At 43.8% G+C, this 24533-nt stretch overlaps 1 protein-coding gene across 1 annotated transcript; it reads left to right on the forward strand.

Annotated features, from left to right (window-relative positions):
- The first annotated feature begins 520 nt into the window (after positions 1 to 520).
- On the forward strand, positions 521 to 15013 carry PIGX (phosphatidylinositol glycan anchor biosynthesis class X). Its single transcript, XM_065410979.1, has 7 exons — positions 521 to 558; positions 1994 to 2096; positions 3517 to 3580; positions 4119 to 4260; positions 5555 to 5768; positions 8369 to 8469; positions 13605 to 15013. The coding sequence occupies exons 2-7, from the start codon at positions 2006 to 2008 to the stop codon at positions 13761 to 13763; spliced, it is 771 nt and encodes a 256-aa protein (XP_065267051.1). The 5' UTR covers positions 521 to 558; positions 1994 to 2005; the 3' UTR covers positions 13764 to 15013.
- Positions 15014 to 24533: the final 9520 nt, after the last annotated feature.

Raw genomic sequence — 24533 nt, forward strand, 5'->3', positions numbered from 1 at the left:
AGGGGGAGGGGAGGTAGTTATAGCCCCAGGGAGGTGGGGGGGGGGCAGGCGGAGGAAGGGGAGGTAGCTATAGTCTCAGGGAGATGGGGGGGCAGGCGGAGGGAGGGGAGGTAGCTATAGTCTCAGGGAGATGGGGAGGTAGCTATAGCCCCAGGGAGGTGGGGGGTGTCAGGCAGGGGGAGGGGAGGTAGCTATAGCCCCAGGGGCCGGGGGAGTAGCCAGACAGACTGGGACAGCGGCTTGGCTATAGGCGGGCCCGGGGTATGCAGGGCCCCGAGCCCCACCCCCCATATCCTAACCTCGGGGTAGGCTTCCAGCGGCCAATAATCATCCCTGGCCTCTCGGTTACCATGACAACCGCCCCGCGCCCCTCCCGCTGTAGGGCCCCCAGCGGGGCTGCCCAACACGTTGCCTGAACCATAGAAAATGAAACCGCGGCTCGCGTTCGGTTGTCGGTGGTGGGGCTTAGAGCCTGTTCCTTCGAAATCAGGCAGGCGCGCCGGTTGCCTCTGCGGGGGCCTGGCCCTGTGCTGGAGACAGTGCGAGGCGGGCGCGGCGGTGAGCGTGGTGTGGGAGCTGGTTGTCCGTCCCCCACCCCCAAGCTATGGCCCGCCCGGGCGGGGACCAGGACCCAGCGCTTGCAGGCCGTGTGGCGGTCCGGCTGCGTGCGGGACAGGGGCGCAGACTCGTGCGGAGGGTGGCGGCGCCTTGCCGTGGGTCTGCGGGTCCTGCTCCCCCGTCACTTCTCAGAGCCTGAGCTCGGTGGGGGGCCCAGTCGCCTGCCCCGAGTTGCGGGCGTAACTGCAGAGCCCCTTCCGTGCTGGCATGGCGGAGGGGCGGCCTCAGCGCTGACGGGGATACGGAGGGACAAACTCAGGAGCCCCCCAAGGCGTCTGTGATGTCTGTGTACATAAAGTAAATTGGGAGGGAGTGGGGCCTCAGCCAACATGAGGTACCAGGTCCCCAAATTTATCTCCACAGGCCTGGCGGCTGGGCCAAATCGGGTGTTCCCGGCCCCTTTATGGTTACTTGGTCCCCACGCATTGGCAGTCTTTCTGGCACACATGCCTGGGAAAGATGGGGACCCCGAGACACATACGGGGGCCCTAACACACACGCGTACTGGGATCCTGACAGTGGCCCTGAGGCATGCGGGCACCCCCCCTTCCCCCCCCCCCCACACTCTCTCTCCCCCCTATGCTTTGAGGGTATGTGTACACTGCAAAAATAAGGTAGGTTCTACGCTAGCTCTGGTGAACGTACCACTGAAGACACCGGACCTTGGGTTAGCAGCTCAAATCAAAGCCTGTAGCAGAGCTTGGGGTTGAACTCAAGCTATTAACCCATGTTAAAAGCTGAGTTGATATGTCTTTGCTGCAATTTTAATCAAATCAACTAATCCAGGTTAGCTAACCGTGTTAAGAGCACACCATTTTTTGTGTATGTGGTGTACACAAGTTTTCTGTCTCTACTATTATCCATGTATCATAGCCTGTGTATCAGTGAACTTGACAGAGACACATCTGGGTAATTCCCAGGTTGGGTAGATGCACATGTGCTAGTTCTGATTGAGCTAGTACACTAGAAATACTAGTGTGCATGGTGTAATGGGTGACGGCTTTGGCTAGCCACGTGAGTACAGTCCGAAATACTAAATACATACTTAGATGGGTAGCCCGAGCCACCACCATGACCACATTGCTACTCTAAAAATAGCAATCAGAGCTAGCATGCGTATGTCTACCTGAGCCCCACATGCCTCCCAGCTGCAGTGTAGATGTGCCCACACACAGGTCTTGATGCTAACACAGACATTGATTCCAGCCCACATGGATAGATAAGGACAAGGACACTGACAGGCTTTGTGACATGGGAAGTGTCATTGGTGTGCATAATTACTATGATACAGACACAGGGTTTTTGAAGATCTGATTTGAATTGAAAATCTCTTGATGAAATACCCCATGTTCATAGGAGCTGTGATTTTTTGCAGTTGGATTTGGAAATGCAGTGGCAGTGGATGGAGAGAGTGTTTCTTTGGAAAAGTATTCTCACCTTTAGAGTATCCTTGCTTATTTGCACAGCAGGAAATTTGTGTAAGTTAAACAAATTAAAATATTTAAGCTTTCACTTAGCAAGCTGCCAAATAAACTTTCTAAGCAACTGATAATTGAAACTGCTAAGAGATAATTTGTGAGTTCCTCACATACTATGAAATGAGAAGGGATGTGAAATAAGTGTGGGAGAGGTTATTAAACTTTCCATTGTAGAATATCCATAAATTGCTGAGATTAGTTTCAAGTAATACTGTACTAATCAAACATTTTATTTCAGGGAAGAATGAACACACGTGGGACCAAAATAATTGTTGGTGTAAGCAGGTGCAACTTCATTACAGTTATTGGAGTTACTCCTGCTTGTATTAGCAGTGAATTTGATCTATAGTTTGATAAACAATGTGGAAATACATAGATGCTTGTGGTTTTATTACTTAATCATAGAATGCTGTTTATGTATTGGGCAGTGTTGAAAGAAAAGATAAAATTTCTAAGATTATAGCTTTTGAAGGTATCACCTATCATAGGAGAAGACACAAAACAAACCCACTGTGTATTTGCAGTTTTAAAATTTTACATTGGAATAAAGCCTCCAAAATGCTAAATCATCTGAAAAAGAAGCAATAATTTTCAGTTTTGTAAATATTCATTTTTTTCTGGTGTTCTGAACATTTCCCACCCTTCTCACTGAAAAGTTTTGTAGGTTTTATGAAACAACATCAGTCATAATAAATTGTTAGGAATGTTTGAAATGTTAGTATAACCAAAAGCAATGTGTCATATATGCATGATTCCTTGAATCTTTTTCTGTGCTCACTACTGCAAATGATTACAGAAATCAAGACAAGATTAAATCAATTGAACTTTTCTGAGGTCCAGAAAAGTTATATTATCTTGTGCAGAGAGCAAACGTATTTTGCTCAGTTAAAAACTGACTCAGTGTGGGACCAGGTATCAAATGTCATTAGATGATTAGAATTAACTAGATTTATGTACACAGAAATATTGTAATTGGTCAAGTGTTTTTATATTTTTTGATTGCTTACAGTGTATTCAGCTGTCCTTGCAACAACTGCTTAGTCTAGGCTGGAAACATCTGGTGGTGGTGACATTAAGAATAAAATCTGTGTTTAGTTAGGACCCAGTCCTGCAAACACTTACGTGCTTAAAGTTAAGCATGTGTGTATTTGTTTGTAGGTCTGGGTTTTAAGTCTGAGAGCAGGAGAGGCAAAGAAAATGACAGGGTTCTGGCTGTGGCCGGTGACTTAAAATCCCCTTTATACTGACCACAACTGAGGCCTGTCTCTTCTTTACCATCACTGATTCTACAGTCGCTTCTTCCAGACAGGTAGTAAATTCAGAATTTGCTGTAGCTTGTTAAAGTAGCTCATCATTGTTAGTCCTAACAACGTAGGCAATGCTATAAACACTGTAAAAATTTATTTTGTGGTGTTTTCAGGTGCACAGGCCACTTGTCCTGATATCACTGTGACTCAACAGCTTCTGAAAGAGGGATTTCACAGGTGAGTTGATGACAGCCATGTACTTGAGCAATGCATCAGTTACTAATATGCCACTCAGGGCCCCTGTTCTGCAAACATGCATGTACTTAACTGTATGCACGTCAGTAGTTCCTTTGAATTCATGCATAATTGAACAAATGCACTGCATTCAATGGGATTACTCATGAGTAAAGGTAAGCATATATGTTGGTGTTGGCAGGATGAGTGCTTAAATATTTAGTGGCCACCAATCAGTTATATCACGGCAAGAACATGATGCCAACATGAAAATGTATTTCTGAGTACTTTCAGTAATACTAGTGCATAAGTGGGGAATTAACAAAAAAGAGGCATGTTGGTTATCACGGATATGGAAATACAATAAAATATTGCGTTTCCTAAAAGGAAAAGGTCAGATTCTAGATAGGTAAATGTTGTTGTCTATATTCTCAGAGCATACTACAAATATTAGAGAGCCGCATCTAATATTTGAGATGAACTGTTTAAATTTTTGTGCAGTTATTTGAAATTTGTGCTAACATTTTGTTTTCTTTTTAAGAGACTTGCTAACAAAGGTAGAACTTGGTGCAGGGGATGAAGCCATAAGAAGCTGCACTGTGGCAATTAAAGAACACCTACCAACAGGACTATATGTGGATCCCTATGAGTTGGCATCATTGCAACAGCACAACCTAACTGAGGTACGATGTCCAAGTGGTCATGTTGATTTGTTTGGAAGTGGTTCAAACAAGAAAAAACATATAATAATTTGAATATTTGTGAGTAAATATCCAGTGTCTATAATTTGAAACACTAGCGTGAAGATGAACTTTCATCTGCCATTCTGATGTGACCCTTCCCTCTTTCTACTATGTAGGGGCATAGTCATGGATAGAAACTAGAATGAAGGGAAAACACTTCAATCTAATGCAAGCTAACTGTCCAGGAGTTGTTAGGGAAGACGATCATGAGGCTCTGAGGAACTCCCCCAGAAGATGTGGTTATAGTACAGTTGGAAGACATGTAGGGTACTTCTATGGGATTCTCTTACTAGTTATATAGGTAGTATGTTTTTCAGAATATTGGGTATGAATATATTGGCTCTCATGAGCAATATAAACTTGTACAGGGTACAGGGGAGGATGGTGGTATTATGGTTTATGCTGACACCAGTGACCTGGGGAACTGTAGGAAAGAGGCCCTGGAAGCTAAATTTATCCATTTAGTTTAGAAAAAGTTTATGGGGCTCTACTAAAGCATTTCTTCAAAATGCTCCAGGTTCTTCATACAAGACCTGCTGGGAAACAAGAAATTTCAGCAAATGTATGAAAAGTAGTTGTTAGAGCACTTTGGTATCCTTGGGAATGAAAGTCATTTTGTGAGGAAGGATGGTGTTGTGTTTAAGGTGCTATACTGAGACTTGTTTCAGGTTCCTGACTCTGCCACAATCAATCTGTGTGACCTCAGACAAGTCCCTTAATCTCTGTGCCTCAGTTCTTCCTCTGAAGTGGAGATGATAATCTCTTTATCCCATCCTTTGTCTATCTTGTCTATTTAGGTTGCAAGACCTGTCTCTTACTATGTGTAGATATGGTGCCAAACACAATAGGACTCCAAACTCTGTTGGAGCCTTTAGGCAGTACTGTAATACACATTTAATACATTGTATGTCCCAAGTGTAGTCCTCATGTAACTACCGTAACACCACTGAAGTCAGTAGCATAACAGTGATGGGCACTATATGACTAGAACAGACACAGAATGAACATGGCTCATTTATTTTAATCATCCTGAGGAAAAAGATCTCTAGTCTGGGAATTAAACTGCTGTCTCCCTCATGACATTATAGTAGGTTACTTTTACAGGTTGACTGTTTTAGTCATTTTAATCCTGTATTCACTATATAACAATATTGGTGTGTTTTTCATGACATTTATCAGTGTGTTTTTCATGACATTCATTCATCTATATTGACTGTGTCTGTGTTTTCCACAGGCTCTGATGATTCCAGATACTGTTGATGTGGAATCTCCTGAATACTTAGCCACAGACCTTGCCATTGTTGTTTACATGAAACCTGACCCTCAGTGTGCTTGCTGTTTTAAAGCCATGTTGCCTGTGCACTGCCGGTATCACCGGCCAACAGAGGAAGATGGGGAAGCACTTGCTCTTCTGAAGAGTCCAGAAATATTGATTCATTGCCATAAAAGTGAGAAATACACATAACTCCTACTTTGTTGTATGAAAGAGGGAGGGATTAGAGAAATAACTATTACCATACAGAGTGTGAAATCCAGACTTTGGGGAAAATCGCTGGTGGAGAGAGGTATGTCGATAGTCATTTAAAAATGGGGAAAATAGTGACTGCAAAAGAAGGGCAAATAATTCTTTTTTACATCTATTTGGATCAATGCTACTTTATCCTGACAAAGGGCTAATTTAGGTCTAGTTGTTATAAACTTCTTGGAAATCCCAGCTATGCCCATTTTATCCTCTAGGTAATCCCCTCCCCCCCCACCCCACCCCAGGGGAAGGGGGATTGTATCTCCTAATATGGGTCTTTAAGATGGGAGTGTTGACAGTTGGCCTGCTCCTTAGAATCTGGACTGATGAAGGTTTGCATGGCCCACCTGTTTCCACAGCATTCTAACTTGCAATTGATGCAGTTCGTGGCTTAGTCTATACAAAGGAAAGCTGAACTGTATCAATCAAAAGTATTCCGGTGCTTTCCAGCCCTCACAATGTTTAAGTAGGAAAATCTTTGTAGGGACTCTTGACTTTCTGAGGGATGGAATGATAGGAGCCTGAGACTCTCTATTAAAAAAAAATCCAATATCTCATAATAATGAATAATTTAAAATCTTATAAACAATCAAGTCCCCACTCCTACTACAAATGTGTTTCTTTTCAAGAGACAGACTCTCCCTAGCTCACTGCCAAACCACATATGTGAATACATTTCTCACCTTTATGTCTTTACTCAGGCATTATTTGATGGATTATTTTCACTCTTACATCTTTGGGACTATAGGGGGGTTCTATATACTTTGATAATGGGATTTTTGCCTTCCCTTGTCTCCCTGTCACCTATAGTAAACTTTAATTGTAGGGATCCACATTTCTTAGTAATAGACTAAATTTAAAAAATAGCATTGCAGAGATACAACAGGAGTCCATAAGGAGAAATGTTAAAATAGTTTATTATGGGGTATGGTGGAGGCAGGAGCCATAGCAGCAGGGCTGGAAATTGGAGATAGCCCAAAGACCAATGGTGAAATCCTGGTGCCATTTGAATTGTATTTCACCCCCATTTGCTATTCAGTGGGGCTAGGATTTCACCACTGGTGTAGACTTTCTTGTATATCCAAAAATTTGTTGAGTTTAAGGATTTATGAAAGGGACTGGCGGCACTAGTTTGAATGTGCAGGTTTCCCAGCAAAGTTCTGCCAGTGTTGATGTTATTTCACCCCTTAACTTTTAGTGAGTAGAGACTGTGACGTTGTGCAGTCTATATGGTTTTATAAAAACTTGATAATAAGTCAATATAATGTAACTGGGATAGTTTTAGAAAAATTTGACAATAAGTGAATGTAACGTAACTGGGATATGCTTCATGCAAAAGGTCTCTTGTAAGGTATCATTACAAAGCTTATAATCTACTGAGTATGATCATCTGATTTGTATAAACGTACCACTCTTGTATCTAAAACTAGAAATATAAAATGTAACTCTGAGGGCCTATTGTAATTATGTAAAGTGTGGGCCATTAATGATGGTTTGGAATCTTGATGACTCCCATTAACCAGGACCATTGTCTGCAGATGGCTGTTTACCTGTGAGTCTCCCTGTATATGTGTGTGCTGGCAAGTGAGTAATGAAGTCTTGCAGTGACATGTGATCATGTCACCTGAACTGGAATCCATCTTTAACCTGGTGCTTTTCCAGTGAGGGGAGGGGGTGGAAACCCAGAGGGACAAAGGGTTCCCGCCTTATGCAAAAGATATATAAAGGGGTGGAAGAGAACTGAGAGAGAGAGAGGAGCCATCATGGAGAATCCCCTAGATAACACCTAAGCTGGAACAAAAGCTGTACCAGGGGAAAGAATTGTGCCCAGGCCTGGAAGGTGTCCAGTCTGAGAAAAACTTACTGAAGCATCTCTGAGGGTGAGATTATCTGTATTTAGTTTGATTAGGCATAGATTTGCGCATTTTATTTTATTTTGCTTGTGACTTACTTTGTTCTGTCTGTTACTACTTTGAACCACTTAAATCCTACTGTCTGTATTTAATAAAATCACTTTTTATTTAGTAATTTACTCAGAGTATGTATTAATACCTGGGGGAGCAAACAACTGTGCATATCTCTCTATCAGTGTTATAGAGGGCGAACAATTTATGAGTTTGCCCTGCATAAACTTTATGCAGGGTAAAACGGATTTATCTGGGTTTAGACCCCATTGGGAGTTGGGCATCTGAGTGCTAAAGACAAGCACACTCCTGTGAGCTGGTTTTCAGGTAAACTTGCAGCTTTGGGACAAGTGATTCAGACCCTGAGTCTTTGTTAGAGCAGACTGAAGTGTCTGGCTCAGCAAGACAGGGTGCTGGAATCCTGAGCTGGCAGGGAAAACAGAAGCAGGGGTAGTCTTTGCACATTGGGTGGCAGCTCCCAAGGGGGTTTCTGTGATCCAACCCGTCACAGAGACTGCTAAGCTGCATGATAGACAGATATCCCCTTTGAAAGGATTTTGCATTCCATATATTGCCTCATCCTGGTCTGATTCTTGATGTAACATATTTCTGCTTTTTCTAGGTTTCCCATCAGTTGAATGTTGGAAGTATTCTGAAGTGGAAGCTCCATGTTCAGTGAGAAACAGGCATACCTGTCATTGGAACAATGTGAAGTACAAACATGTAAGTTCCTATTTCAGACTGGAAGGGACCTCTTAGATCATTTAACCTAGTCCCTTGCTATCGCAGACAGCCCTGTCATATAATCTCATTCATAAACTTGTAAGAACATAAGAACAGCCATACTGGGTTAGACCAAAGGTCCAACTAGCCCAGTATCCTGTCTTCCGACAGTGGCCAATGCCAGGTGCCCCAGAGGGAATGAACAGAACAGGTACTCATCGAGTGATCCATCCCCTGTCGCCCATCCCTGCCCATCCTGGCTAATAGCTATTGATGGACCTATTCTCCATGAATTTATCTAGTTCTTTTTTGAATCCTGTTATAGTCTTGGCCTTCACAACATTCTCTGGCAAGGATTTCCACAGGTTGACTGCGTTGTGTGAAGAAATACTTCTTTTTCTTTGTTTTAAACCTGTTGCCTATTAATTTCATTGGGTGAATCCTAGTTCTTGTATTATGAGAAGGAGTAAATAACACTTCCTTATTTACTTTCTTCACACCAGTCATGATTTTATAGACACTATCATATCCCTCCTTAGTCATCTCTTTTCCAAGCTGAAAAGTCCCAGTCTTATTAATCTCTCCTCATATGGAAGCTGTTCCATACCCCTAATCATATTTGTTGCCCTTTTCTGAACCTTTTCCAATATATCATTTTTAAGATGGGGCGACCACATCTGCAAGCAGTATTAAAGATGTGGGCATACCATGGATCTATATAGAGGCAATATGACACTTTCTGTCCTACTGTCTATCCCCCTCCCAATGATTCCCAACATTCTGCTAGCTTCCTTGACTGCCCTTGCACATTGAGTGGATGTTTTCAGAGAACTATCCACAATGACTCCAAGATCTCTTTCTTGAGTGTTAACAGCTAATTTAGACCCCATCATTTTATATGTATAGTTTGGATCATGCTTTCCAATGTGTATTACTCCGCATTTATCAACATTGAATTTCATCTGCCCAGTCACCCAGTTCCGTGAGATCCCTCTGCAGCTCTTCACAGTCCACCCTGGACCCAACTATCTTGAGTAGTTTTGCATCATCTGCAAATTTTGCCACTGCACTTTTTTTACCCCTTTTTCGAGATCATTTATGAAAATGTTGAATAGGACTGGTCCCAGTACAGACCCCTGGGGGACACCACTGTTTACCTCCCTCCATTCTGAAAACTGACTATTATTCCTACCCTTTGTTTCCTATCTTTTAACCAGTTACCAGTCCATGAGAGGACCTTCCCTCCCATCCCATGGCAGCCCACCTTGCCCAAGAGCCTTTGGTGAGGGACCTTGTCAAAGGCTTTCTGAAAATCTAAATACACTATATCCACTGGATCCCCCTTGTCCACATGCTTACCGACCCCCTCAGAGAATTCTAGTAGATTGGTGAGGCATGATTTCCCTTTACAAAAACCATGTTGATTCTTCCCCAACAAATGATGTTCATCTATGTGTCTGACAATTCTGTTCTTTACTGTAGTTTCAACCAGTTTGCCCGGTATTGAAGTCAGGCTTACTGGTCTGTAATTGCCGGGATCACCTCTGGAGCCCTTTTTAAAAGTTGGCGTCACATTAGCTATCCTCCAGTCATTTGGTACAGAAGCTGATTTAAATGATAGGTTACACACCACAGTTAATAGTTCTGCAATTTCACATTTGAGTTCCTTGGGTGAATACCATCTGGTCCTGGGGACTTATTACTGTTTAATTTATCAGTTTGTTCCAAAACCTCCTCTAATGTCACCTCCAATCTGGGTCAGTTCCTCAGATTTGTCACCTAAAAAGAATGGCTCAGGTTTGGGAATCTCCCTCACATCCTCAGCCGTGAAGACCAATGCAAAGAATTCATTTAGTTTCTCCGCAATAGCCTTATCGTCCTTGAGCGCTCCTTTAGCATCTCGATCGTCCATTAGCCCCACTGGTTATTTAGCAGGCTTCCTGCTTCTGATGTACTTAAATTTTTTTGTTGCTATTACTTTTTGAGTCTTTGGCTAGCTGTTCTTCAAATTCTTTTTTGGCCTTCCTAATTATATTTTTACACTTTACTTGCCAGAGTTTATGCTCCTTTCTGTTTTCCTCACTAGAATTTAACTTCCACTTTTTAAAGGATGCCTTTTTGCCTCTCACTGCTTCTTTTACTTTGTGGTTTAGCCACAGTGACACTTTTTTGGTTCTCTTACTATGTTTTTTAATTTGGGATATACATTTAAGTTTTAGCCTCTATTATGGTGTCAAGCTCCATTTTGAAACTAGTTAGGTTGTTTGCCCCCACCACTCCTATTGGGAGGCTGTTCCAAAACCTTATGCCTCTGATGGTTAGAAAATTTCCAGCCTAAACTTGTTCCTGACCAGTTTGTCCCCATTTGTTCTTTTTCCAATGTTATCCTTTTCTTTAAATAGCTCTTCTCCCTCCCTGGTGTTTACCCACCTGTTGTATTCATAGAGAGCAGTCATATTCCCTTTCAGCCTTTGTTTTGCTAAGCTATACAAGCCAAGCTTTTTTAGTCTCCTCTTGTAAGATAGGCTCTACATTCCCCAATCATTTCTGCTCCCGTTCAAGTTTGAATCCACGTTTCTTGAACATGGATGACCAGAACAGTATACAGTATTCCCAGTGAGGTCTGACCAGTACCTTGTACAATGGCATTAATACTTCCCAATGTCTACTTGAAATATCTTGCCTGATACATCCTAGGATTGCATTTGCCTTTTTTTTTTTTTATGGCCACACCACATTGGTGGCTAATAGTCACCCTGTGGTCAGCTAATGCACCTAGGTCTTTCTCCTCTGTGTTTTCAACTGATGAGCCCCCAGCTTAAATGAGACATAGTTACTTGAGACACATTCTTTCATTTTATCTGCCCATAACTACTCCTAACAATGTCTAGCATATTTGGTGACTGGGTCAGTGGGGAGTGGGAAAAATGGTGGAACTGAACTCATGCTCTACTTCCATTAAAGGATTTTTCTTGCATACCCCCTTACAAGAACTGACTGGTCTATAATTCCCTGGGTTGTCCTTATTCCCCTTTTTATACATAGGTACTGTATTTCCCCTTTTCCCATCCTCTGGGATCTCTCCTGTGTTCCATGAGTTCTCAAAGAGAATTGCTAATGGCTCAGAGATGTTTTCAGCCAGTTCCCTGAGTATTCTAGAATGTATTTCATCAGCCCTGCCGACTTGAAGACATCTAACTTGTCTAGTCTTAACTTATTTTCCTATATGAGCCTCAGATCTTACCCCATTTGCACTGATGTTCATTATGTTCGTTGTCTAATAACAGCTAACTTTTTTTGATGAAAACTGAAACAAAAAAGTCATGTGACACTTCTGCCATTGCTGCATTTTCTGTTATTGTCTTTCCCTCCTCATTGAGTAATGGGCTTACCTTGTCCTTGGTCTTTCTCTTGCTTCTAAAGTATTTGTAAAATGTTTTCTTGTTACCCTTTATGTTCATAGCTAGTTTAATCTCATTTTGTGCCTTGGCCTTTCTAATTTTGTTCCTAAATGTGGTGTTTTTTAATATTCATCCTTCATAATTTGACCTAGTTTCCACTTTTGCTCCCTCTGTACCCTTATGCTGGTGGCTCATTCTGTGCTGTCCTTTCCCTTGATGACTGGTGCTGTCTCTGGACCTTTCCCCCTCCTGTAGTGGTTTACCTGGAGCCCTGAGGTATAACTGATGTTATGCATTGATCTTCATAACTAGGCTTGGCAGAATTATATTTTTTTAATATAATTTCAATAGATAATATAGATGTTTATTTTTAAGCATTTTTTCAGTTTTTACCAATTTAAATTTTCACAGTTGTGGGAAATTGAGGGTCAGATAATAATTATTTAATTATAGTAGATGTTGAGATTCAAAAAGTTAAAGCATTATAACCACTGAAATACAAATTGTCAACATCATATGTCAGAATATACAAAGTAAATATCCTTACTCTAATAAGTTCTCAAGCAGCATTTTTCTTACTTTGCTTACCCTGTAAATTTTTATTATCATTGATGGAAATATTTTTTCATCCGGTGTGTGTAGTGAAATAGCCACTTACTGACATTTAACAATAAAAATCTAATCCTTCCAAGCCTATGGTTTGAAGAACAAAAAGAGGAAGGTGAATATTCTTGGTTTTATACATTTTGTGTTGGATGATTATTTTCAGAGAAAAGTTTAAAGAATGATATAGGGAAAGGCCTTTCACGCCAGTCTGAATGCTAACCTATGGCTTATGTCTCTGATGAAGTTTTTAAATTTCATTTACACTGGTTCTGGATGCAAGTCCTTGATACAGTCAGCACTTGGCTTTGAAACTCAACAGTGCTGCAGTATTGCAGAGATTCTGAAATAAGAGTGATCTGGCACTGTAATTTGAGCAACTCTGCCTCTAGGAAATCTTTGGAGGCTACAGAACACTAAAGGTGACCTGCAAAAGATTTAAAGAAGGTGGGTTTTGTGTCCTTTTTTGTTTCTTTATAATATATATATATATATATATATATATTTTATAAGTCTTTTTGCTTCTTTTTTTCTCCGTGGAAATATCAGGAATATCATGTCTGGTCTCCCGCTTTTGCTGGAGGACTTCTTGTTTACTGTTCTTAACAAAAATCTTTCAGGACTTCATGAACGATAAGGACCATAAAAGGACGCAAGCCCTTTTTTTGTCTTTGCAGGTCACTATTACGTGAGAGTTACTTATCCATGTATTCATTCCATAAGCTTATTCCTCCAGTCCTACAGCGTGCAGGAGTTGCATAATGTCCCTAATGTCAAGGCTAATATAAGAGCAAAGCTGTAGAGAAAATAAATGCACAGTACAGTGCCTCAGGTACTGTGTACTAGATAAATGCCCCAGAAGTTCAAGAAGAAGTTAGCTCTCAAGATGGGCAGACAGACTAAATGGAAACGTCTCTCCCCCAGCTTTGACTTTTGAATTCCAATACTGTATGAAAGGATAAATCTTGTAAATGAATGGCGAGCGCCTGAGCAACTAGAGCGGTTAAATGTTTGTGCTGTGAAGCTTGCTTAATTACTATATCTAAAGGAGAAACCAAAGCTATTGAAAATGGAATAATAGCTCAAGAGTATGTTTTTACTCGGGTTTAACATCCAACTCTCTCTTCATAGGTAAATAAGGAAGTGATACTGCAGGTTCCAGTGGGGCTCAAACAACATGGTGCCTTGGTATGTGCAGTGACTCTTCTTACCACGGTCCTGTGCTCCAGTCTGGTTCTTGCAGCTGTATGCAAATATGGACACTTCTCCTTGGTGCACTGCTCAGAATGAAACTGAGCAAGACTTTATAGCTGGCGTCAGTACGAAACAATAATGAGTACCATGCATTAAATTTAACTGAATGCAAACTTAGTCTGTTCCATTTAGGGTTCCATAAATGGAATGCCGTTTATTATCTATCACCTGTATTACGATAATGCCTAGAGGACCCATCTGAGATCATGACCCTCTTGTGCCAGGCACTGTACAAACACCTACTAAGAGACCATCCCTGCACTGAAGAACGTGCATTCTAAATAGACAAAGCAGACAAAGGATGGGAGGGAGAACAAAGACACAGAAAGATGAGGTGACTCCCAAGGTCATGCACCAGTTCCGTGACAGAGCTGGGTCTCCTGATCTAGTGTGCCCTATGTGCTGGACCACAATGCCTCGTTACGTATTCTTCTTCCAAAGATTTTAAACAAACTGACTTGGTAGATTGATTATTATCAGAGAAACAAATTCCCTGGTCATTAAATGTTTGAATTTTAAACTGTTACATAATTCAGCTCTGTTGTATTTTAATTTGTTTTGTGAGGCTGTAGATTTACCTGCAACAGGAAAGTATTTCCAAGCATTGGAAAGACACAATGATCCCAGTTTTATTAACATTGACCTGCAGGAGGCAGCCAGATTTATGTGATTTTTAAAGAGGCCTTAAGATTTTGGAAGAAACTTCCAGGTGTTTACTGAGTAAATCAGAAGCTGGACTAATAACTTTGATTTTCTGATTAATAGAGCCTCATCCAAACAGGAATTATTTTGAGGAAGTTCTATGGTATGTGTTATGCAGGAGGACAGACTACATGACCACAGTGGTCCCTTCTGGTCTTGGAATCTATGAATCTGTGAAATGATGCTAAACTGGAATTGAATACTTGGAAGACTGGAGGTAATCACTGGAGCTATTAAGAATTACAAGGAAACAGGAAATTGCTTCATTAATGGAAAAGCTGAGCTGCCCCAAATGTATCTTGTGTTTCTGTTGTTTTGTCAGTAGGGGGCATTATGAGTTTAAGATAACTCATAAGGCAGATTTGTGTAGGAGACTGTTTTGTTTCCCATATACCTAAAGGATATTAAATATAGGTGATTCTGTTTATGAAATTACAGATACGATAAAAAGCAAAAGTCCTGTCTTTCAAATTCTATTCCTATACCCTTCTTGTGTGGCCTGTAGTTGCGCAGCCTAGTCCTTCTTCTGTCAGCAGAATTGGCCTTTCCTCTTCCTCCACAGCTGTAGCTTCTGGAATTCCTGGGCATTGTTCATCTCCTTCTGAAACTCAATAAAGAGCTTGTCTTGTGACTTCGACCGCAGGTTGGAAAGTGATTTGACCCTGGTCTCTTGTTTTCCCTTGACAAGTGCTGAATGATGATGGCTGCACCAGTACTTCATCCACTACTTCAGTTTCTGACTCCTCTGCATCTGTTTGGGGGAAGGGAGACGTTAAAAAAAATTGCAGATAGACTTTATTTGTTACTTATTTAACATGTCTGAGCAGCTGTGCCATGATGAGATCAGCTGTGAGCATCTATTGTTTAACTTGTCCTTGGATGGGTTTTTTGTTTGTTTGTTTTAATTTCCAAATTTGAATTTATTTATTTTTGCTGTCTTATGTCCCAACACGTGCTTTATACTGCAGGCTGACTCCTGGAACTGTGCCATCACAAGTGGCCCCCAGCTCTGGCAGATAGTTCTCTTTTGAAGTTCCTCCCCTTGTTCAAGATTATATTAATGTCGAAGACAATTAGATAAAATTCAGTGTGAACTATTTAAAGTGATTAGGCCACCAGATATCATTGCCTAGATCAAGAAAACTGAATTTCCATGGGACAAATTAGGAAAATACTGCTAGTGGTGAAACTTAATGAGTGGCTGAGAAATGTGCAGAGGTGACTGTAAAAATGGAAAACAAAGTCCACAGTGGTAAACTGGAGTAGGAGAAATGGTCTGTATCTTTATGAATTGCACAGAGCTAAGCATGCTGTTGTTCCTAATCAAATAGTTTGCTTTAAAAATTAGGTGCCTCCTAGTGAGGATAGCGTCAGTGCACTGATTAGTTTTATTTGTGCCTGGTCATTGTAGTGCAAATGTGGAACAGGGTAGGATAAATTGCTTAGCATTTTACTTATCTTCATTAATGTTTATGTTAATTATTTCAAGTTAATTTGAGAGAAAAAATCTTCTGCTCTGATAAATTGCAATGGTGTCTATTCCTGAATTTCTGGTAGAGGTAGGAATTTGATTACAGAATTAGCAATTTGGGACTTCATCTTTAGAAGCTTTAACTGAGTTTAATGGCCAGGACAACACTAATAATGGTGGCAGTTGGACTACAAGTTAAATGTTCCCTTTTTTTCCCTTTGCAGACACACTAATGTTCTTACCTGTTGTTGCTGAACGCAGTGTCTGCCTTCATAAAGGTCTAATGTGCCAGTCACTGTGATATCTAGGTATTGGTCATATCTTGGGGTATGTCTACACTACGGGATTAATCCGAATTTATATAATTCGAATTTAGGAAACCGATTTTATAAATTCGAATGTATTCGGCCACACTAGGCACATTAATTCGGTGGTGTGCGTCCAAGCTACCGTACTAGCATCGATTCAGAGCGTTGCATTGTGGGTAGCTTTCCCATAGCTATCCCATAGTTCCCGCAGTCTCAACCCCCCCTTGGAATTCTGGGTTGAGACCCCAGTGCATGATGGGGCAAAAAACATTGTCGCAGGTGGTTCTGGGTACAGCCTCCCCCTCCCTCCCTGAAAGCAACGGCAGACAACCATTTCGCGCCTTTTTTCCTGAGTGAACTCTGCAGACTCCATACCGCAGCAAGCATGGATCCCGCTCAGCTCCAGAACGCAGTCATGAACATTGTAAACACCTCGCGCGTTCTCGTGGAGTTTATGCTTACCCAGGACCAGAAAAAAGAGGCGAGGAGGAGGCGGCGACTGCAGCGCAGCGACAAGCGTGATGAGGACATGGACATGGACCGTGAATTCTCTCAGACCGCGGGCCCCGGTGCTTTGGAGATTATGATGTTAATGGGCCAGGTTATAGGCTTGGAACGCCGATTCTGGGCCCGGGAAACAAGCACAGACTGGTGGGACCGCATAGTGTTGCAGGTGTGGGACGATTCCCAGTGGCTGAGAAACTTTCGCATGCGTAAGGGCACTTTCATGGAACTTTGTGACTTGCTTTCCCCTGCCCTGAAGCGCCAGAATACCAAGATGAGAGCAGCCCTCACAGTTGAGAAGCGAGTGGCGATAGCCCTGTGGAAGCTTGCAACGCCAGACAGCTACCGGTTAGTCGGTAATCAATTTGGAGTGGGCAAATCTACTGTGGGGGCTGCTGTGATGCAAGTAGCCAAAGCAATCACGGAGGTGCTGCTACGAAAGGTAGTGACTCTGGGAAATGTGCAGGTCATAGTGGATGGCTTTGCTGCAATGGGATTCCCTAACTGTGGTGGGGCGATAGATGGAACCCATATTCCTATCTTGGCACCGGAGCACCAGGGTACCCACTACATAAACCGCAAGGGGTACTTTTCAATGGTGCTGCAAGCACTTGTGGATCACAAGGGACGTTTCACCAACATCCATGTGGGCTGGCCGGGAAGGGTTCATGACGCTCGCGTCTTCAGGAACACCAATCTGTTTAAACGGCTGCAGCAAGGGACTTACTTTCCGGACCAGAAAATAACCGTTGGGGATTTTGAAATGCCAATTGTTATTCTTGGGGACCCAGCCTACCCCTTAATGCCATGGCTCATGAAGCCATACACAGGCAGCCTGGACAGGAGTCAGGAGTTGTTCAACTACAGGCTGAGCAAGTGCAGAATGGTGGTAGAATGTGCATTTGGCCGTTTAAAAGGTCGCTGGCGATCCTTACTGACTCGCTCAGACCTCAGCCAAACCAATATCCCCATTGTTATTACTGCTTGCTGTGTGCTTCACAATCTCTGTGAGAGCAAGGGGGAGACCTTTATGGCAGGGTGGGAGGCTGAGGCAAATCGCCTGGCTGCTGATTACGCGCAGCCAGACACCAGGGCGATTAGAAGAGCACACCAGGAAGCGCTGCACATTAGGGAAGCTTTGAAAACCAGTTTCATGACTGGCCAGGCTACAGTGTGAAATTTCTGTTTGTTTATCCTTCATGAAAACCCGCCCCCTTTATTGACTCATTCTCTGTAAGGAACCCACCCTCCCCCTTCCCCCAGCTTGCTTTCAAAGGAAATAAAGTCACTATTGTTTAAAAATCATTTATTCTTTATTAATTGATTATAAAAAGGGGGAGAGAACCTGAGTGGGGTTTGGGAGGAGGATCAGCGGGAAGGAAAAGCCCACTAAAAAAAGGTTTAAAAAATGGCAGCCTTTTGCTTGGGCTGTCCACTGGGGTGGAATGGGAGGGTGTACGGAGCCTCCCCCCCCCGTGTTCTTACACGTCTGGGTGAGGAGGCTATGGAACATGGTGAGGAGGTAGGGGGGTTATACAGGGGATGTAGCGGCACTCTGTTCTGCAGCAGCCGTTCCTGAAGCTCCACCAGACGCCGGAGCATGTCTGTTTGCTCACGCAGCAGCCCCAGCGTTGCATCCTGCCTCCTCTGATCTTCCTGACACCACCTCTCATCTCGAGCGTCCCTCCTGTCCTCACGTTGGTCCCTCCTGTCCTCACGTTCACTGGCTTCTTTCCTATACTTGCAAACCGTGTCCTTCCACTCATTCAGATGAGCTCTTTCACTCCTGGTGGATTGCATGATTTCTGCAAACATCTCGTCTCGCGTCTTCTTTTTCCGACGCCTTATCTGGGATAGCCTTCGGGAAGGAGGAGGGAGGCTTGAAACATTTGCAGCTGCTGGAGGGAGTGAAAAAAGGAGAGAATTTTTTTAAAAGATACATTTTTCAGAACAATGCTTATACTCTTTCACGGTGACAAATACTATTCACATTACATAGCACATGTGATTTCTGTGCAAGGTCGCATTTTGCCTCTTAATATTGAGTGCCTGTGGCTTTGCTGCTAGAGATCACAGACGCAGGTCCGGGCAACAGAATTCAGCTTGCATGCTGCCATGGTAAGCCACTGTCTTTAGGCTTCTGCGCCCTGCTTTCCCACATACCAAGCAAAGCCCGTTGTGCTGCAGTTTTCCTGTTAGCTTGTTTTCTGCTGCTGAAGGTTAACACCCCCCCCACCATCCAATTGTCTGGGATGAGTGCTTTATCCCTCCCCCCACCGCGTGGCTGGTATCAGGGAAGATCCCTGCAGGAACCAAACTAACCCCCCCCCCCAACCCGCCATGAATTCTCTGTGATGAGTGCTTTATCCCTCCCCCCACCGCGTGGCTGGTATCAGGGAAGATCCCTGCTAGCAAAACGCGAAAAGCTCTGGGCCAATCCTCCCCCCCCCCCCCCCTTTGCACTTGGCTAAATGCAGGGAAGGATTTCTTTTCAGCCACAGGCAAACAGCCCAGTAGGAACGGCCACCTCTGTCCCCTTAATTAAATTCCCGTATTTCAACCAGGTTACCCTAAGCGATATCACTCTCCTGAGGATTACACAGCGAGATAAAGAACGGATGTTGCTTGAATGCCAGCAAACACCGGGACCATACGCTGCCAGGCTTTGTCATGCAATGATACCAGATTACTTGCTACTAGCATGGCGTGGTCAAGTGTCCTACCATGGAGGACGGAATAAGGCTGCACTGCCCAGAAACCTTGTGGCAAGGCTTTTGGAGTACCTCCAGGAGAGCTTCATGGAGATGTCCCTGGAGGATTTCCGCTCCATCCCCAGACATGTTAACAGACTTTTCCAGTAGCTGTACTGGCTGCGAATGCATCCCAAGTGCTCAGGGCAAATTAATCATTAAAAATGCTTGCTTTTAAACCATGTTTTATATTTTAAAAGGTAAACTCACCTGAGGTCCCTTCCATGGGGTCATGGTCTTGGGTACTGGCTTGGGAGGCTTGGGAGGGTACTTCAGTCAGGGTGAGAAACAGATCCTGGCTGTTGGGGAGAACAGAGAGCTGGGTGCTCTCTGCCAGCTCCTCCTCCTCCTCTTCCCCTTCCGCGGAATCATCAGGTGTACCTGATGAGATTATCCCCATCTCGGAATCCACAGTCAGAGGTGGGGTAGTGGTGGCGGCCCCCCCTAGAAATGCATTTAGCTCGGCGTAGAAGAGGCATGTCCGCGGCTCAGACCCGGAGCGACCGTTTGCCTCCTTTGCTTTTTGATAGGCTTGTCTGAGCTCCTTGACTTTCACGCGGCACTGATCTGAGTCCCTATTGTGGCCTCTCTCCATCATGCCCTTGGAGATTTTTTCAAAAGTTTTGGCATTTCGTCTTTTCGAACGAAGTTCTGCTAGCACTGAATCCTCTCCCCATATAGCGATCAAATCCAGTACCTCCTGTACGGTCCATGCTGGTGCTCTTTTTCGATTATCAGCCTGCATGGTTACCTGTGCTGATGAGCTCTCTGTGGTCACCTGTGCTCTCCACGCTGTGCAAACAGGAAATGAAATTCAAATGTTCCCGGGGCTTTTCCTGTCCACCTGGCCAGCGCATCCGAGTTCAGATTGCTGTCCAATGGTGCACTGTGGGATAGCTCCTGGAGGCCAATAACATCGAATTGCGGCCACACTAACCTTAATTCGGATTGACAATACCGATTTTGACGCTACTCCTCTCGTCGAGGAGGAGTACAGAAATCTAATTAAAGGGCTCTTTAATTCGAATTAAATGGCTTCGTTGTGTGGACGGGTCCAGCGTTAATTCAATTTAAAGCAGCTAAATCCGAATTAAAGTCGTAGTGTAGCACAGGCCTTGGGCTCAATGGTGAGTATGGAGAGGCACTGGGGCAGCTGCTTGCTGTTAAAGAGTTACCGGGGATTTTGGAGACGGGAAGAGGGGGCAGTGTGGTAGTTTTTGGTGTGGCTGAGGGAAGTTATCTACAGTAGATGGAGCACAAAGATATATTGGTAGTCAGAGAAGAAGGAATTTGAGAGGATAAAGTGGTGAAAGATGAGGGAAAGGAAGGAGAGAAGGAAAAATAGTTGTGGGGGGGGGGAAGGAAGAGGCCAACAGGTTAGGCTGAAGGTATGGAGACAGGTGGGAGCTCTCGTTGATTTCTGAATTAAAGATAAGGATGTGTAAGGTGAGGAGGAGAATTCTTGTGAAGGAAAGAATAATTCAATTAATGCAGGTAATTGAAAAATGGGATGTAATGCAACATGGGTTTACCAGAGGTAGATCGTGCCAGACTAACCTGATTTCCTTTTTTGAGAAGCTAACTAATTTTTAGATAAGGTAAATGAAGTAGATTTAACACACTTGGACCTTGGTAAATCATTTGACATGGTACCACATGGAAAATTATTAGTTAAAGTAGAGAAGTTGGGGATTAGTATAATAATTACAATGTGGATAAGGAACTGGCTAAGGGAAGAAGGCAATGGGTTGTGTTGAAAGGCAGACTGGAGGGAGGTTACTGGTGGATTGGTCTTGGAACTGTTGTTAATATTTTTATTAATGACTTTGGCACAAAAGTAGGAGCATGCTAATGAAATTTGCTGCAAAGCTGAGAGGCATTGTAAATACAGAGGAGGATCGGAATATTATCGAGGAAGATCTGGATGATCTTGAAGACTGGGGTAACAGAAATAGGATGAAATTCAATAGTACAAAGTGCAAGGTCATTCAATTAGGGTATAAACATAAGAATTTCTGCTATTAAATTGGGGCTTATCAGCTGGAAGTGACAGAGGAGGAGAGGGACCTGGGTGTGTGGGTCAGTCACAGGATGACTGAGTCACCAGTGTGATGCAGCTGTGAAAAAGGCAAATGTGATTCTAGAATGTATCAGGCAAGGCATTTCCATTAGAGATAGAGAAGTATTATGCCATTGTACAAAGCACTGGTAAGACCTCATTTGGAATATTGTGTGCAATTGTGGTCACCCATGTTCAAGAAAGATTAATGCAAACTGGAAAAGGTGAAGAAAAGAGCTCCTAGGATGATCAGGGAAATGGAGGGCCTATTTAATGAGAGGAGACTGGAAGAGCTTAGCAAAAAGAAGGCTACGAGTACAATTGCTCTCTCTGAATACAGCAGGGAGGTAAACAGCAGGAAGGGTAAAAAGCTATTGAAACTATAGGACAATGTTGGCACATGATCAAAGGGGTATAAACTGGTCATGAACAAATTCAGGCTGGAAATTAGAAGATTTCTAACGATCAGAGGGGTGAGGGTCTGGAACAGCCTCCCAATAAGAGTTGTGAGGGCAAACAACTTAATTAGTTTTAAGACAGAGCCTGACAAATTTGAGTGGGATTGTATGGGGGCATTGGTTGTAATTGTAAGGGGCAAGGCTCAGCAGCCCTGGGGGTCTCTTCTGTTCTAAAATCTCTGTTTCAAGGCTGCTCACTGAAGAGGTCACGAAGGGTATCGCACTGTCTGGAGTGGCTTACCAACTGCGAGTGCATACCTCAGGGTAGACTGTCAGAAATTATGGGCAGATACCCCAAACTGGTGGTATGTTCTATAATTAGATTTCACCACGCCTGTGAACTCCTGGATCACTATACCAGTCTTACAGTGGAGTCACAGACCGTCCTCTTAGGGTATGTGTACACTACAAAATTAGGTCGATTTTATAGAAGTCGATTTTTAGAAATCTATTTTATACAGTTGATTGTATATGTCCCCACTAAGCGCATTAAGTCGGCGGAGTGCATCTTCACTACCATGGCTAGCATCGACTCACGGAGCAGTGCACTGTGGGAAGCTATCCCACAGTTCCTGCAGTCTCCGCTGCCCATTGGAATTCTGGGTTAAGCTCCCAATGCCTGATGGGGCAAAAACATTCGCAGGTGGTTTTGGGTACATGTCGTCAGTCTCCCCTCCCTCCCTCCCTCTATGAAAGCAACTGCAGACAATCGTTTTGCGCCTTTTTTCCTGGGTGACCCGTGCAGACGCCAAAGCACAGCAAGCATGGAGCCCGCTCAGCTCACTGCTGCTCTTGCGAGCATTGTAAACACCTTGTGCATTATACTGCAGTATGTGCAGAACCTGGCTAAGAGACGGCAGCATGAGGATGATTGTGAGGATGACATGGACACAGACGTTCCTGAAAGCACAGGATATGGCAATTGGGACATCATGGCAGCAGAGGGGCATGTTGATACAGGGGAATGCTGATTCTGGGCCCGGCAAACAAGCACAGACTGGTGGGACCGCATAGTGTTGCAGGTATGGGATGATTCCCAGTGGCTGCGAAACTTTCGCATGCATAAGGCCACTTTCCTGGAACTCTGTGAGTTGCTTTCCCCTGCCCTGAAGCGCAGAAATACCAAGATGAGAGCTGCCCTGACAGTTGAGAATCAAGTGGCGATAGCCCTGTGGAAGCTTGCAACTCCTGACTGCTACTGGTCAGTCGGGAATCAATTTGGAGTGGGCAAATCTACTGTGATTCAAGTAGCCAATGCAATCTCTGACGTTCTGCTATCAAGGGTAGTGACTCTGGGAAATGTGCAGGTCATAGTGGATGGCTTTGCTGCAATGGGTTTCCCTAACTGTGGTGGGGCGATAGATGGAAAGCATATCCCTATCTTGGCACCGGACCACCTTGTCAAACAGTACATAAACCACAAGGGGTACTTCTCAATGGTGCTGCAAGCACTGGTGGATCACAACGGACATTTCACCAACATCAATGTGGGATGGCTGGGAAAGGTGCATGACGCTCGCATATTTAGGAACTCTGGGCTGTTTGAGCAGCTGCAAGAAGGGACTACTTCCCAGACCAGAAAATTACTGTTGGGGATGTTGAAATGCCAATAGTTATCCTTGGGGACCCAGCCTACCCCTTGCTCCAGTGGCTCATGAAGCCATACACAGGCAGCCTGGACAGTAGTAAGGAGCAGTTCAACTATACGCTGAGCAAGTGCAGAATGGTGGTAGAATGTGCCTTTGGACGTTTAAAAGCTTGCTGGCGCTGTTTGCTGATTAGGTTAGACCTCAGCGCAACCAATATTCCCATTGTTATTACTGCTTGCTGTGTGCTCCATAATATCTGTGAGTGTAAGGGGGAGATGTTTATGGCAGGGGTGGGAGGTTGAAGCAAATCGCCTGGCTGCCAATTTTGAGCAGCCAGACACCAGGGCGATTAGAAGAGCACAGGTAGGGCGCGCTGCGCATCAGAGAGGCTTTGAAAACCAGTTTCATGACTGGCCAGGCTACGGTGTGACAGTTGTGTGTGTTTCTCCTTGATGCAACCCCGCCCCCTTTGTTGATTTTAATTCTCTGTAAGCCAACCACCCTCCCCCCCTTCGATCACAGCTGGCAAAGGAAATAAAGTCACTATTGTTTTGAAACCATGCATTCTTTCTTTATTAATTAAAAAAAGGGAGATAACTGATAAGGTAGCCCGGGTGGGGTGGGGGAGGAGGGAAGGATAAGGCCACATTGCTTATTGTTGCCACACGACAAATCAGAACTATTTGAATGACAGCCTTCTGTTGCTTGGGCCATCCTCTGGAGTGGAGTGGCTGGGTGCCCGGAGGGTGCCCCCCCGTGTTCTTGGGCGTCTGGGTGAGGAGGATATGGAACTTGGGGAGGAGGGCAAGCGGTTGTACAGTGCATGCAGCGGCGGTCTGTGCTCTTGTTGGCTTTCCTACAGCTCCATCAGATGCCTGAGCACGTCTGTTTGCTCCCCCATTAGCCTCAGCATTGCATCCTGCCTCTTCTCATCACTCTCTCTTAATGCTTTCCTGGACTCTGCC

Source organism: Emys orbicularis, chromosome 9, assembly GCF_028017835.1.
Source record: "Emys orbicularis isolate rEmyOrb1 chromosome 9, rEmyOrb1.hap1, whole genome shotgun sequence".
Lineage (NCBI taxonomy): Eukaryota > Metazoa > Chordata > Testudines > Emydidae > Emys > Emys orbicularis.

What these genes read in the sequence shown, in the direction of transcription:
- PIGX (XM_065410979.1), top strand. Translation starts at nt 2,006, where the DNA reads ATGCAGTGGCAGTGGATGGAGAGAGTGTTTCTTTGGAAAAGTATTCTC. An exon ending in CTGAAAGAGGGATTTCACAG is followed by an intron (nt 3,581 to 4,118) that starts GTGAGTTGATGA and finishes TTTCTTTTTAAG; the next exon opens with AGACTTGCTAACAAAGGTAG. An exon ending in ACAATGTGAAGTACAAACAT is followed by an intron (nt 8,470 to 13,604) that starts GTAAGTTCCTAT and finishes CTCTCTTCATAG; the next exon opens with GTAAATAAGGAAGTGATACT.